The sequence below is a fragment of the Geotrypetes seraphini genome, chromosome 8 (genome assembly GCF_902459505.1).
Source record: "Geotrypetes seraphini chromosome 8, aGeoSer1.1, whole genome shotgun sequence".
NCBI lineage: Eukaryota > Metazoa > Chordata > Amphibia > Gymnophiona > Dermophiidae > Geotrypetes > Geotrypetes seraphini.
Genome location: NC_047091.1, coordinates 120,870,058 through 120,883,978, shown reverse-complemented (window position 1 = coordinate 120,883,978; position 13,921 = coordinate 120,870,058). Strand labels below are relative to the sequence as shown.

Genomic DNA, 13,921 nt, shown 5'->3' with positions numbered 1-13,921 from the left:
TCAGTGTCGCATCCCCTCTGCTGCACACAGACATGGCTCCGTCAGGAGAGCTGCTCCCTCAGCCCTTCCTCCCTGACCATCACTGACAGCTTTTCCTTACTGAATGGGTTTCCATGGCAACACAACTCAGCATCCAGGAATAAGGTACTGGACAACTTGGGAAATTCCCATCAGCCAGAGCTCGAGTGCCTGGAGAAAAACAAATGTCAGAAAGATAGCATAGAAGGCAGCACGTCAATGGTGGAGGCCTTGCAAGTGTATTCTCATACACAGACACACTTACCCTTAACTGGCTGTGAGCATGACACAGAGGCTGCCCTGGAGCAAAAGCCATTATGGGTGTCTAATGTCAAGACAAGAGAAATGACACAGAGTGTTTTCTGCTCAGTATGTTTCCCAGCTCAAGACATATTCATGGAAGCTGAGAGCATAAAGATTCTCCACTCCCTGGCCAAGTTCAAATGTTGGTGTGATTGTACATATGTGTGCTAGTATGAGCAACTAGCACTTTGCTTATGTACATGATGTGTGTCAGATCTGTATAGACAGTGTCTGTGTGTTATATCTAGACATTTAACTACCCTAGACATGGGGACTGGGGGTAAATGCCCGAACGTACCCTGAGTGCCGGCAGCAATATATGCCTTTGTGTATATCAGCCTCTATTACAAAAGTTCAAAACCTTATTGAATCTTTCCTAAAAGATATGACAAAGGCAGTCATGACTTTTTTGTTTTTAAAATATAACTTGAACTCAACAATGGACCCACTTTAGTTGTCTCCAACCAGACCATGACCTGGGAACTATAGTCCAAATCAGGAATATTGTATAAGCAGACCTGTATATATCTAGTATTGTATATGAGCATATGTATGAATTCTTGTATATACTCGGTGGTATTTTGTCAGTTTTAGTAGCTTGGAGAATATAATCAGCATCTGTGTTCCCTGCGGTTGGTTTGCATCGTTCATCAGTCATTGTGTATCCCGGCCTCGGAGTGCATGTGCGCATTGTGTTTTTGTTCCTGGAATCTGTGTGTTAGCCTCTGCGTACCTCGGGTGTAAGGCTGATTTCCAAAGTTGCCTGAAGGGTTTGTCCTGGACTGTACTAGCAGGGGTTGCAACTCTCTGCCCTGGGCACTGCTCTTATTCTCAGACTTGTTTCTTATTCAGGTCACTGCACTCTGGGACAGATTTCAGCCCTGCAATTCTCCTGGACACATGTCATATTCAGTTGGATTCATTTGATGTTGGGCTTTCTGATATCCCTTACTGTTTCCTACAAACCAAGTCAGCCAGCTCTTAGCCCCCCAAGGTTTTGTTTTTTTTTTTTAACCTTAGTATCTGTGTAAGCTTAAGGCATCTTAGTCTCTGAGACCCTTCATACTACCAGACTTACAGTAAGGTGTTAGAGCAATGCAGCCACAGATGGGACTGGAGGACCAGAGGCTCACCCACATTGGCTCAGGCTCACCCAGCGGCGGTGCACTTTGCTGAAGCTGGTAAGGACCCCCAAGCCCCGCCAGCTGAAGACCTTCTCGAAAGTGCCCAGAACTCCCTCCAATACGGCCTAGCAGTTGGCAGCAGCTTTCCTGTTCCTCCTGACACCGCCACTTGGTGCATGAAAACTGAGCATGCTCTGGGTACCAGCATTGGGTAACTCAGAAAAGTTTCAGCCCCATCTGCACTGGAAGGAGTTCTGATGACTGTACCTTTGATCAGCATTATGTCAGGGTGGTCCAAGTGTACCTGTGTCAGGGAGTGCCTGCATTTCCCTGCGGTGTGTTAGGGAGTTCTGACTGTGCTTATTTGCTAGCGGTGTGTCATGGTGTTCTGACGCTTGTACCTGTGTGAAGTCGTGCTGGAATCCTGCGCCTGGGTGTGGATTGAAGGTCGATTGATGGTTCTATGTTTAACTGTAGGAGACAGGAAGTTGTTTGTGGGGATGTTAAATAAGCAGCAGTCCGAGGATGACCTTCTGCGCCTCTTTGAGTCTTTTGGTGTCATTGATGAGTGCACTGTGCTGCGCGGACCCGATGGAAACAGTAAAGGTGTGAGTCTCCTCTCTCTTTCTCTCTCTCTCTCTCTCTCTCTCTTTTTCTCTCCCTCCCTTCAGATCTCTGGTTGGGAATCTGCTCTTGATGCTTGGACCAATTTCCAGCCAGATTCTGAAGATTTCACATCCCTTGATCCTCTCCTAATCCCTTTTCTTCACCACACCCCTTCTCTCCATGGGGCCCTTGGAGGAATGCCAAGCGGTCCCCCAGGGCTCAGCTGTTCTGTGTGCCTGGGGATTTTTGTACTCAGCTAGAAGTTGTAAAGTGTGGTGTCAGAGGAGCATTATTCATCCACATGTTGTGATGTATGACATTGATCCATTGGCCAGTCCCCTGCTTGATTACTTACCTGCTGTCTCTCTGTCTGGATTACTTAGATCATGTGTGGTACATCTGCTGTCCCTGTGATAGTTGGATGTTTGTAGTGTCTATGCACTGGTTTCCAGGTCTGTGTTTCACCTTCTTTCCTTGATATTTTCACAGGCTGTGCCTTTGTGAAGTTCTCTTCCCATGCCGAGGCTCAAGCTGCGATACAGGCCCTTCATGGAAGTCAGACGATGCCAGTAAGTTAGTCTCTCAAACATCTGGGCATGGCAGGGTCTGGGAATGTTGTCATCTTCATCAGTGTAACCTGTGTTTTCAAATGTGCTTCGTTAATGCTTTGACTTTGGGGAGTTATTTTGTCATGTGTTATGGTTGTGTGAGCTGGCTGTCTTTGATGTATATATCACCGCTTATAGTAAATTTGTGGACCATGAATATAACAATACATTCTACATAGGAGTGGAGGCGTGGCCTAGCGGTTAAAGCTGCTGCCTCAGTGCCCTGAGGATGTGAGTTCAATCCCATCTGGTTCCTTTTGATTCTGGGCAAATCACTTAACCCTCCATTGCTCCAGGTAGCACAGTTAGATTGTGAGTCCACCAGAACAGATGGGGAAAATACTTAAGAATATCTGACTACTATTCAATGTGTTGTAAACTGCTTTGGGTGAATCTCTTCACAAAAAGGTGGTAAATAAATGCAAACATATGGTAGTAAATGACAGCAGATAAAGACCTGAATAGTCCATCCAGTCTGCCTAACAGTCACACTCATTTACTAGTTCATGATTAAATTGTTTTTCTTTGGTATTTCTGGGACATAGACTGTAGACATCCACCCAGTACAGTCCTTAGGTTCCAACTCCTGGAATTGCCATTGGACCCCTCTCAAGCCTATCCAAACCATTTTTTCATTTGTGGGACACAGAGTGTAAAAGTCTGCCAAGCACTGTCCTCACACTCCAAATGACTGGAGTTTCCGTCAAAGCCCTCTCCAGCCCAGTGACGTAGTAAGGGGGATGGGGGTGGGCGGTCCGTCCAATTGGTGGGGGCGCTGGCACCCCTCCTCCACTCCGCCCCACCTCTTCCCACTCCTCCCCCTGCCACGCACGCGTGTGCCCCTTCCCTTCCCCGTACCTCTAGTTGTTCACTGCCACGAGCAACAACTTTAATGTGCTCTTCGCATCCACATCGTCTCTCCTGCTGACGTCACTTCTGGGTGCCACGCATAGGAAATGACATCAGTGGGAGAGATGATGGGGTCGTGAGGAGCACGTTGAAGTTCTTGTTGCTCATGGCGGTGAACAACTAGAGCTATGGGGGAAAGGAAGGGTGGGTGTGCGTGTGGCGGGGGGGGGGGGGAGGATCGGGGAAGGAGCTGGGGGGCAGAGATGAGAAAAGGGGAGGAGCACCACCACCCCGGGTGCTTCTCACCCTCGCTGTGCTACTGCTCCAGCCTGTCCTAAACCACATTGCCATTTATGGGACATAGACCCTGCAAGTCTGCCCAGTTCTGTACTCTTCTTTCTCCATAGGGTGCTTCATCCAGTCTGGTGGTGAAGTTTGCTGACACAGATAAAGAGAGGACTCTGCGTAGGATGCAGCAAATGGTTGGACAACTGGGGATTTTCACTCCATCACTCACACTGAACTTCAGCCCATACAGCGCGTATGCCCAGGCGGTGAGTGTCACGTGGCCCCTACACCTGGGCACTCAGTTGAACAAGGACCAAGCTAAGTGCGTAATCCTAACACATCCTGCGGGATTTCAATATCCCCGTCCTATCCCCACGAGCTCTGTCTCTCTCCCTGTCTCTGTCCCATTCCTGCAGGCTCTGCCTTAACTGCACAAGCCTTGAACACTTATGATTTTAAAGTGTTAGAGGCATGTGTAGATGAGGACAGAGCTTGAAAGAATGGGGCAGAGACAGAGCTCACCGGGATGGGATGGGGATAGAGATCCTGCGAGAATGGGGAAAATTTGTCATTGTGTCATTTTCTACTGTACAGAAATGGAGGTAGACCTGAGTAGAAAGCCTGGTGGGTGATGTAGAGGAGCTTGAATAGTAGGCAATAGGATATATATTCATTTGAAACAACGCAGGAAAAGTCAACAATAATGCCCATGCAGTTTCATGAAACTTTTTCCCAAAATGAAAATACCTGAAATATTGTGGGGAGGGGTTGCATGTCATTAATGGTGTGCATTCTTCCAAAAAGTGTGTACTCTTTCCCCATGGCACACACATGTGTGAACTAATGTATATGGGCAAAAAGTGCATGCATTTCCACACTCTCGGGAAAAGAGTGCACACTCTCAACGATATTGTCTCTTAATGAAAAAATAGGGGGAAAAAACTATGAAGAAAATGAAAATCACTGGAAACAACAAGGGACTATACATAACATGAAAATTATTGGACTGCAAATCCCTATTAAACGACATAAAATCAAGAGCCAATATTCTTATATCAAGAGAAAGTATATCATGATTGAATTTCTTTGCCCCATAAACAGCTTCATAGAAGCATTTGTACATTTTGTATAAGCTACAATCTCTTGATCAATGAGAGTTTCATTTATTGGTAGAGAAAATTGTGATAGTCCAAATGAAAGATAAGAAGACATAGGAAGCAATCTCTTATCAAGAAGAGGCCAGGCTGCCAACAATTAGCTCAGAGTAAAGAATAACTTTTTGATATCAGAGTTGTGAAGTACAGAATGACACGGTAGCTGTTATCCACAGCTAGCCGCAGGTTACCTGCCGAAAGGGGGGGGACGGACGTGATCACTGCGTGCACAGGGACAAGGCCATCCACCACCCCCATGGAGCGGTGAATGGTCTTGTCCCCGCAGTTAAGGGAGGGAACGCGCGCGGTCACTGATCGCGCTCGGCCCCCCCCCTCCCTCCCTACCTACTGGACGAATCTATTTCTCTACCTCCCCCCTACCTTCACGGCACGTTAGTTCTCCTCTGACGCAACTTCTGGTTGCATCAGAGAAGAAGCTTCCACCCACAGACGCACGCGACTGCAGGCAGGCTCGGTCGACTTGAGCAAGTTACTCTGGAAAGTAACTTAAAACGTGCCATGAAGGTAAGGGGGAGGGAGGGAGAATTTCGGGGCTGCGCGAGGGGTGCTGAAGAGCGGTGAGATTGTGAGAGGGAAGGGTGGTGGTGGAAAAGAAAAGAACAGACGCTGAATGGGAGTGGAGAGGAACAGACGCTGAAAAGAAATGGGGAACAGAGAGTGGGGAGAAGATGCTGAAGGGAAATGGGGCTGACAGAGTGGGGAGAAAGCGCTGAAGTGAAATGGGGAACAGAGAGTGGGGAGAAGACAGAGATGCCAGACTATGGGGGGAGCAGAGGGAAGAAGATGGGTGCCAGACCAATTGGGGGGGGGGGGGGTGAAAGGAGAGGCACAGTAACAGAGCAAATGGAAGATGCAGAGAGAAGACAGACAGTGGATGGAAGGAATTGAATGAGAAGATGAGGAAAGCAGAAACCAGACAAAAAGGTAGAAAAAAAAGTATTTTTTTTTGCTTTAGGATAAAGTAGTATATTAGTTGTGTTGATAAAAATTTATAAACAAAGCCCTGCCAGCTGAACATCTCTTTCTTTAGTTCAGCAGCCAGAACTTTGATTTATAAGGAAGGAATAAGCTAAATATTGCAGAACTGAGGCTTGTATAGATGCTGCGGGGATAGTAGTCACGGGGACGGGGTGGGGACAGTGGTCACGGGGACGGGACAGGGACGGTGCTCACAGGGTCGGGGCGGTAATGGGGACATATTTTTTCCCCGTGTCATTCTCTATTGTGAAAGTCAAAGATCAGACATCTATTCAGTGTCACATTTAGAATCCAAGCAGAAGTCCTTACAGGAATCAGACCCCAAGTTTAGGTCAAAGTACTTAAGTAAAAGTAAAGGTAAATGCATATTTTGATACTTAAGTAAAAGTAAAAAGTATAATGAAAAATAAATTAAAAATGTACTCAAGTAAAAGTAAAAAAGAAAATGTCTTTTTATCAATGTATCATTGCTGAGTGTGAAAGCATAAATATAGCTATAATACCAAGAAATTTGCTCCATTAACCCCTCCCCCCCCCCACATACACCTTTTACAAAACCGTAGCGCAGTTTTTAGCACCAGCCAAGCTCCAACACTCACTATGAGTTACCTCCACATCCGGCGCAATAAAACACGCTACAGTTTTGTAAAAGGGGGTAAGCAAAAATAATAGCAAATTTTAAGAACAATTTATTGTAATCAGTGGCTTAGAAGAACCCCAGGATGGGCTTTAAAATAAATAAATTTTATATATATATATATTATATATATATATTATATATATATATATATATATATATATATATATATATATTCTGATCAAGCATAATCAAATTTATGGGAAAAACTTCAGTTCGCACAGTTTTTCCAACTTTAGGTTTTTCTGGACAACTCTAATTGGACATGGATCCTTATTCTTAAACATGTTGAAATGCTGCTGCCCTCTAGTGGACTGCAGGTGAGTGTGAGTGTTAACTTGCTTTCGGTACCCTGTGGGGGCTCATCTGGCTTTGCTTTACTCTTCTTTCAGCTTATGCAGCAACAAACCACTGTCCTCTCCAGCTCTCATGGTGGCTACCTGAGTCCAGGTGTGGCATTTCCACCCTGTCACATTCAGCAAATTGGAACTGTTAGCTTGAATGGACTACCAGCTACATCTACTACACCTATTACGCCCACATCAGGTTAGTGGAATATCGCTTTCAGTATTATAGTAGACTTTAGCAGTGTGAGCTTTCTCATGACAGTGCTCTCTCTGAACTAGCTGTATGAGTTTCCTCATGGATGAGGGGTGGCTAGGGTTACCAGATGTCCAGAAAAACCCGGGTATGTCCTCTTTTTAGAGGACATGTCCAGATGCCCAAGGGGATTTCCAAAACCTGGTAGTTTGTCCAAGTTTTGGAAGGCCCCAAGCTTGGGACCATGTCTGGAGGGCCTTGGAGCATGTTAGGAGGCAGCATGTGACTTGATGTCATCATAATGCATCCGCACATGCTCAGAGGCCCTCTAGATGTGGTCCTGAGCTTGGGAAAAAGAAACGAAGTTCATGTGGGGGCAGGGCTGGGAGCTGGGTTGGGTAGAGTAGGTGGTGCTGAGGGTGGAACAGGATAGGGCCTTGTGTCTTCTTTTTTATAGACAAAATCTGGTAACCCTAGGGGTGGCCTCCTTTGTATGTTTATATTATGTTATATCTCTCTGTTTTTGGTCCACAGGGCTTCATGCACCACCAGTCATTGGCACTGCAGCACTGCCAGGGCTGGTCACTCCATTAACAAATGGCTTCAGCGGGGTCCTGCCCTTTCCCAGTAACCATCCAGCACTGGAAACAGTTTATGCTAATAGCTTTGTCCCATATGCAGGTACAGACTTTTCCTGTGTACAATTAATGCATTAGAGGCCCTTTTACCAAACTGCAGTATAAAGTGGCCTAAGAGCATCCATTCGTGGGTCATCCCCATGCACCAAGGCCATTTTTACCACAGGGGTAAAATGGCCAATGTTTCTATTTTCACTATTAATGGCCATTCACTAATTTTCCCATTAGCACATGGCCATTAGAATGTGAGCGGAATGGGATGATTTATCGCAGTCAGTTCATTGTGGGACATTTCATCTCAGTGGTGTAGCTAGAACATCGAGTGCCTGTGAGAAATATATTAAGTGGGTCCCCCATATAATATTTAGGACCATTGAGAGTAGTTCTGGCTTCATAAAGGGGCATTACCTCAACTGTTTGTTTTGATTCCTAGTCATTGACATGCAAAGTTATTGGCCTTCAGCTGGGATCTCATTTCAAAGGGATATATAAAGCTTGAGCCCTGAGCAGCCTGTTTTTCAAGCTATTAAGAACATAAGAATTACCGCTGCTGGGTCAGACTAGTGGTCCATCGTGCCCAGCAGTCTGATCACGCGGCAGTCCCCAGGTCAAAGACCAGTGCTCTAAATGAGTCCAGCCTCACCTGTGTATGTTCCAGTTTAGCAGGAACTTGTCCAACTTTGTCTTGAATCCCTGGAAGGTGTTTTTCCCTATAACAGTCACAGTTGATTCATCTCTTCAATCTCTACTTGTGTTAACTCCATTTGGCATCCCGTAGTTTTCCTTCTTGTTACTTGGTTCTCTTCTGGGAACTGAACTGAGGCCGGAGTAGCAGTAGCACATGCTAATGGCTGAAAATGAATGAGGGGGTGACTGGCTGTTGCTAGAACTACAAGTTGCCTGGTACATTTTTGGAAATGGGTAACTTGGCAAATCTTTGTGAGTTTTGACTAGGCGAATATGGGATATCAGCCCAGGAGTGGCTGGTTTGCTGCACTTGCAGTATAGGAAAACAGCAGACACTCACAAGACCTTCTTTCACTGCACCATCCATCTCTTTCCCTCCCGCTCCAGACTTTACACACTCTGTCCAACAATTCTCCCTTTCTTTTCCCTCCCCCAACTGTAGCATCTCTCTTTCCTCTCTCCCTTCCCACACCTAGGGTTTTCATACATCCAGATTTACTCAGTGTGCGGCGGCAGCGAAGAAAGCAAACAGGATGTTGGGTATGATCAAGAACGGGATCACGAGTAGATCGGAAGAAGTGATAATGCCACTTTATAGAGCAATGGTCAGACCGCACTTAGAATACTGTGTCCAACACTGGTCCCCTTACCTCAAGAAGGACATAACTCTGTTGGAGAGGGTGCAAAGGCGAGCCACGAAACTAGTCAAAGGAATGAAAAATTTGAGCTACGAAGAATGCCTCAGGAAACTGGGACTGTTTACACTCGAGAGGAGAAGACTTCGAGGCGATTTGATACAGACTTTTAAAATATTAAAAGGATTTGATAAAATAGACCAAGAAGCAGCATTGCTTTCATTTTCAGATGTGACACGGACAAGAGGACACAGCCTGAAACTGTGTGGCAGCAGGTTCAGGATAAATGTCAGGAAGTTTAGTTTCGCACAACGAGTGGTGGGCGCTTGGAATTCTCTTCCGGAGGATGTTGTGGCGGAGACTACTCTTCTGGGTTTCAAACGCAAGTTGGATATACACCTTCTTGCAAATCATATTGAGGGATACAGTAATTTCAGGTCTTCAAAATAGAGAACTTAATGGGCCGCCGCGTGAGCGGATCGCCGGACTTGATGGACCTCGGTCTGATCCGATGAAGGCATTTCTTATGTTCTTATGTCTTCTTTTTAGAGGACTGTCTGGGAGTCTGGATGATTTCCTGGACTGGGGGATGTTTATCCAGGTTTTGGACTCACTTTCTCCAGCCCCCCATCCCAGAATTGGGTATGGCTCTCCCCTGTTCCCCATCTACCTCCTCTGGACTCCGACATTGTAATTTCAATCTTCAGGCAGCCAGCAGCTGGCAGCATGAGTGATGTGAGTCTGCTGCCTTCGGCCTTCCCCAAAAGCTTTCTCTCTGCAGCATCCTGCCTATGTAGGAGCAGGAAGTTGCTGCATAGGATGCAGCAAATGGTTGGACAAATGGGGATTTTCAGTCCATCACTGGACAGGCTGAAGGCAGCAGGCTCACTTTGCTAATGCTGTTGGCTGTCCGAGGACTGAAATTGCAGTGCTGGAGCCCAGAGGAGGTAGGTGGGGGACAGGGGAGAGCTAATATCTGCTTCCGGGGTCAGGGGGTATGGAGAAATAGAAAGAGACCATGCTGGGAGGAAGGGAGAGTTGAGAGAAGGAGGGATGGGGAGAGAGAGAAAGAAAGAAGCACCCGTGGGAGGGGGGTAGGAAGGAGAGAGAGAAGCATCCGTGGGGGAGGGGGGTTGGAAGGAGGGAGAAAGAGAGAGAAGCACTAAAAGGCTACAAAGGATGGGAAGGAAAACCAAGGAAATGGGTGAAAGGTGAGGGATGGGGTGGGTGGGGCTATGGGTAGAATATGGGCAGGGTCATGTGTTTTCTTTTTGTTTGTCTTAACAAATATGGCAACCCTTCCTTCCCCTCTACCCTATATCCCAACAGTTCTCTGCTCTCTCCCCACCACAGAGGGTGGGGGGCACCGACCCCAAGCAGCTTTTTTTCACTCCTCCTATTTCTTCAAGAGGCTGTCAGCAACAGTTAATACATGCTGCTGGTGGCTGTCCCAGAAGCCACCCCTTTGATGCAAAACATATCAAAGGGGAGGTTTCTGGGTCATCCATGGGCAGCATAGGAACTGCTGCTCATGGCCTTTTGAAGAGACTTCAAGTGTGGCTGTGCTAAAGGGTGCCAGAGGCAGGTACACTCCTGCAGGGACTATTCACATCCCTATGGGATCCTCAAAGACATTGGATTCCTGCCAACCCTGTTCCCAACCGTGCAGCTCTGTAGCTTAGGGGAACCCCCCCCCCCCCCCGGCTCAGGGGGGTTGCTATGCCCCTGCTGTGGCATAATAAAAATTAACGTTAAAAAAATGGGAGATGCAAGGGGTAGCCTGATGGTAACTGGCATTAAATTGAATGCAAATCTGCAGGATAAGTGCTTTACCTTCTTGCACAGAATTTATTATGGAGATTGTAGAAGATAGGTTAACTGGATTCTGCTATATCTAAAAGCAGGGACATAGCTGGAAGACCATTTCTGAGAGTTCATAAAAGTGGACTAAGAGAGCCTGAAACTCACTCCCCCTTCCCACTTCCCCCCCCCCCCACACACACACAAACTGCCTGCCTACTACCTACCACAATAACATATTATCTTTGCTGGTGGAGTTGCCAAACCCTACCAGCTAAAGATTTCTCTTGCCTGAGTTGCGCCTGTGCTGAACGAGCAGCTCTTAAATCAGCAGGTGTGCTTCAGATGCTAATACCGGCTCTCCCACGCATGCTCAGTTAGACCAAAAATATAAGTGTAAATTGTATGAAATTTATAGCATTAAAATATGATCAGTGAAAACTCAGTGGAATAAAGTCTAATATATCAAAGAAAATGAAACTGCAGCCAAGAGCATCTGCTAAATTAAGTGCTGCTGTGGGCATGACTCAGGTAGGAGACCAGCCCTGAAAGCAGAGGAGGTTTGAGCTGAAGATGAGGAGGCCCAGGGTTACCATATGGCTCTAGAAAAAGGAGGATGGATTGAGACATCCGGGTTTTACTTCCACTAAAAGCAATGGAAGTAAAACCTGGATGTCTCATCTGTCCTCATTGATTTCAAAGGAAGTAAAACCTGGATGTCTCAATCCATCCTCCTTTTTCTGGAGCCATTTGGTAACCCTACTGAGGCCCCTCCATGACTACGCCACTGCTAAAAAGTGTATATTACAGAAAGGAGAATCAGGAACAAAGGGGCATAGGATAAAAGTAAAAGGGAATAGGGATGAGATATATTTTATTTTAAAAATGTGTACACCACATTATCTGACAATTCTGACGCTTATAAATCAATCACACCTAATAAAATATACAAATGCAACTTACAAACAAGAAATATAAGTGTAAATTATTTGAAATTTATAGCATTAAAATATGATCAGTGAAAGCTCAGTGGAATAAAATCAAATACATCAAAGAAAATTAAGCTGCAGCAAAGGCCTGGGCAAACAAGTATGCTTCTAGCTGTTTTTTAAACTGAATACTATGGAAGGGCTGTATCTGACTTCAAGAAAGCAAGGGAAAAACACAGAGGACCTCTAAGGAAGCGGAAGGGGTTGTAGAGCTGAGGGGTTGGTATGGATAGGCCTTATTCTCTTTGTACAATTTTCTGTGTAGTCTGGTGATTTGACCTTATTAGTGGTTTCTGGACAAAAGTTAAAACTGTTCTGGATGGGAGTCTGTATATAAACCAGAAATTTCTTTAGATCAAGCCTTATTTTTACTAGGTTGCTGCGGAGTTCCCAGCATTGCACAATGGCAGGACCTTAGTGGCTGGACTTAGAAGCCCTGATTGGAGGGTTCTGCTCCATGTCCCCTGGATAAGCATTTTTTGCCACAATGGATCTCCATAGTGAGCTGGAAGAAATTTGTAGGGCCTCCAAATGCTGTGGGTGCTAGTGCTGTTTTGGCCTCCCCCTCCCCCCCAAGTATGGCCTGGACTAATGTTTATCTAAATTTGTAACCTAGGCTTCCTGATGTATATCCTTGTGTATAATTTTCCTTCATGTTAATTTTACTGTTCATCGCTTAGATAGGCAACTTTTTATAGGTGGTATATCAAAGATGAACTGACTATAAACTGTGATCTCCCTACTCCTTATCACTCCCGTCCTTCACCAAACTAAGCAGACAAAGTGTCCCTATGGAAAGCATAAAATTGAGGAAGAAATCCCTGGGCAGTTGTGAATGAAGATTTCTGGCATCCTACGCTGCTTCTGTTTGAACTGAAGAGCCAATGAAACTGTCTAGTCAAAAATCAAACAAACAAAAGCCCCTGATCACCAGATGTTGCTGAGACTTTCCCCTGCCAGGCATGGAGATACCAAGTTGCTCAGTTCCAGCCCGGAGATGTCCTAGTCCTAGTTTTGAACTTATATGCCAAAGAAGCATGGGACTTTATGGTGTCTGATCCTGTCCATTAAAATCAGTGCTGTGAGCCCCATAATGCACCAGAAATCCAGGACTGTCCCAAAATCTCCAGCCTAGAACTGGGTAACTTGGTATCTCTAAAGGTACTAGACCAGTGTTTTTCAACCTTTTTACACCTATGGACCAGCAGAAATAAAAGAATTATTCTGTGAACCGGCATCAGTCCGTGGACCGGCGGTTGAAGAACACTGGGATAAGTCGTGGGCCAGACGCTGCCCATCTCTACCCAATCTCTACCCCAGAACCCGCCCCCATAATAGTACTAATTGCACCTTGCACGTCCCGTGCCTCATCTGGAAGCCTTCCCTCTGACGTTGCAACGTCAGAGAGAAGGCTTCCATTTCAGTCGCAGGATGCCCGTAGGAGCCACTGCTCGTGGCTTTGTGCACTGAATCAGTTAGGAAGAGGGAGCTGGCTCGAAGATAACGCCGCATTGATCGCACTGTGGACCGGCGGTTGAAGAACACTGTTTTGGGCCTGATGCACGTGCTGGCCCTGTGGACCGGCAGGAAATTTCTGTGGACCGGCACTGGTCCATGGACCAGTGGTTGAAGAACACTGTACTAGACTATGCTTGTATGCTAGTGTTGAAGTCCCCAAACATTTTATTATGAGAAGGGCTATACTGGACACTTCCAAATCGGGGGGGGGGGGGGGGGGGGGGGGGGGGGAGGGGGGTGAGATTCTAATCATGTGGCAGACAGACTTGAAATAATAAATTTTGAAAAGTCTAGAAATATTACTGACAGTTTATCTTCTATACTCCTGGAAGTCCTGTCTCCTGCTAAGCCCCTTCCCAGCATCTGTTCCCTGCTTGTTTAAGAAAACCTGTGAATAAATAAATCTCTCTATAATATCATCAATATAAGAACTTAAATTCAAACATTACATTATACTCTTATATCCTGCAAAATCCCAGCTGAGTTCAGTTAGGTCACAAATAAAGAAGCTGGATAGTATTCCAGGAA

General features: G+C 45.9%; 1 protein-coding gene across 13 annotated transcripts in view; it reads left to right on the top strand.

Annotated features, from left to right (window-relative positions):
* The window catches only part of CELF5 (CUGBP Elav-like family member 5), a 94,820-nt gene that overhangs the window by 66,718 nt on the left and 14,181 nt on the right, over positions 1-13,921 (top strand). For 6 of the 13 annotated variants that reach the window (XM_033955023.1, XM_033955022.1, XM_033955031.1 and 3 more), the window contains 5 exons: positions 1,923-2,051; positions 2,541-2,620; positions 3,916-4,062; positions 6,979-7,132; positions 7,661-7,807. In XM_033955023.1, the coding sequence (XP_033810914.1) occupies positions 1,923-2,051; positions 2,541-2,620; positions 3,916-4,062; positions 6,979-7,132; positions 7,661-7,807 (657 nt within the window). The remainder of the gene's footprint in view (positions 1-1,922; positions 2,052-2,540; positions 2,621-3,915; positions 4,063-6,978; positions 7,133-7,660; positions 7,808-13,921) is intronic. The other 7 variants (XM_033955032.1, XM_033955027.1, XM_033955024.1 and 4 more) reach the window with 2 other exon arrangements.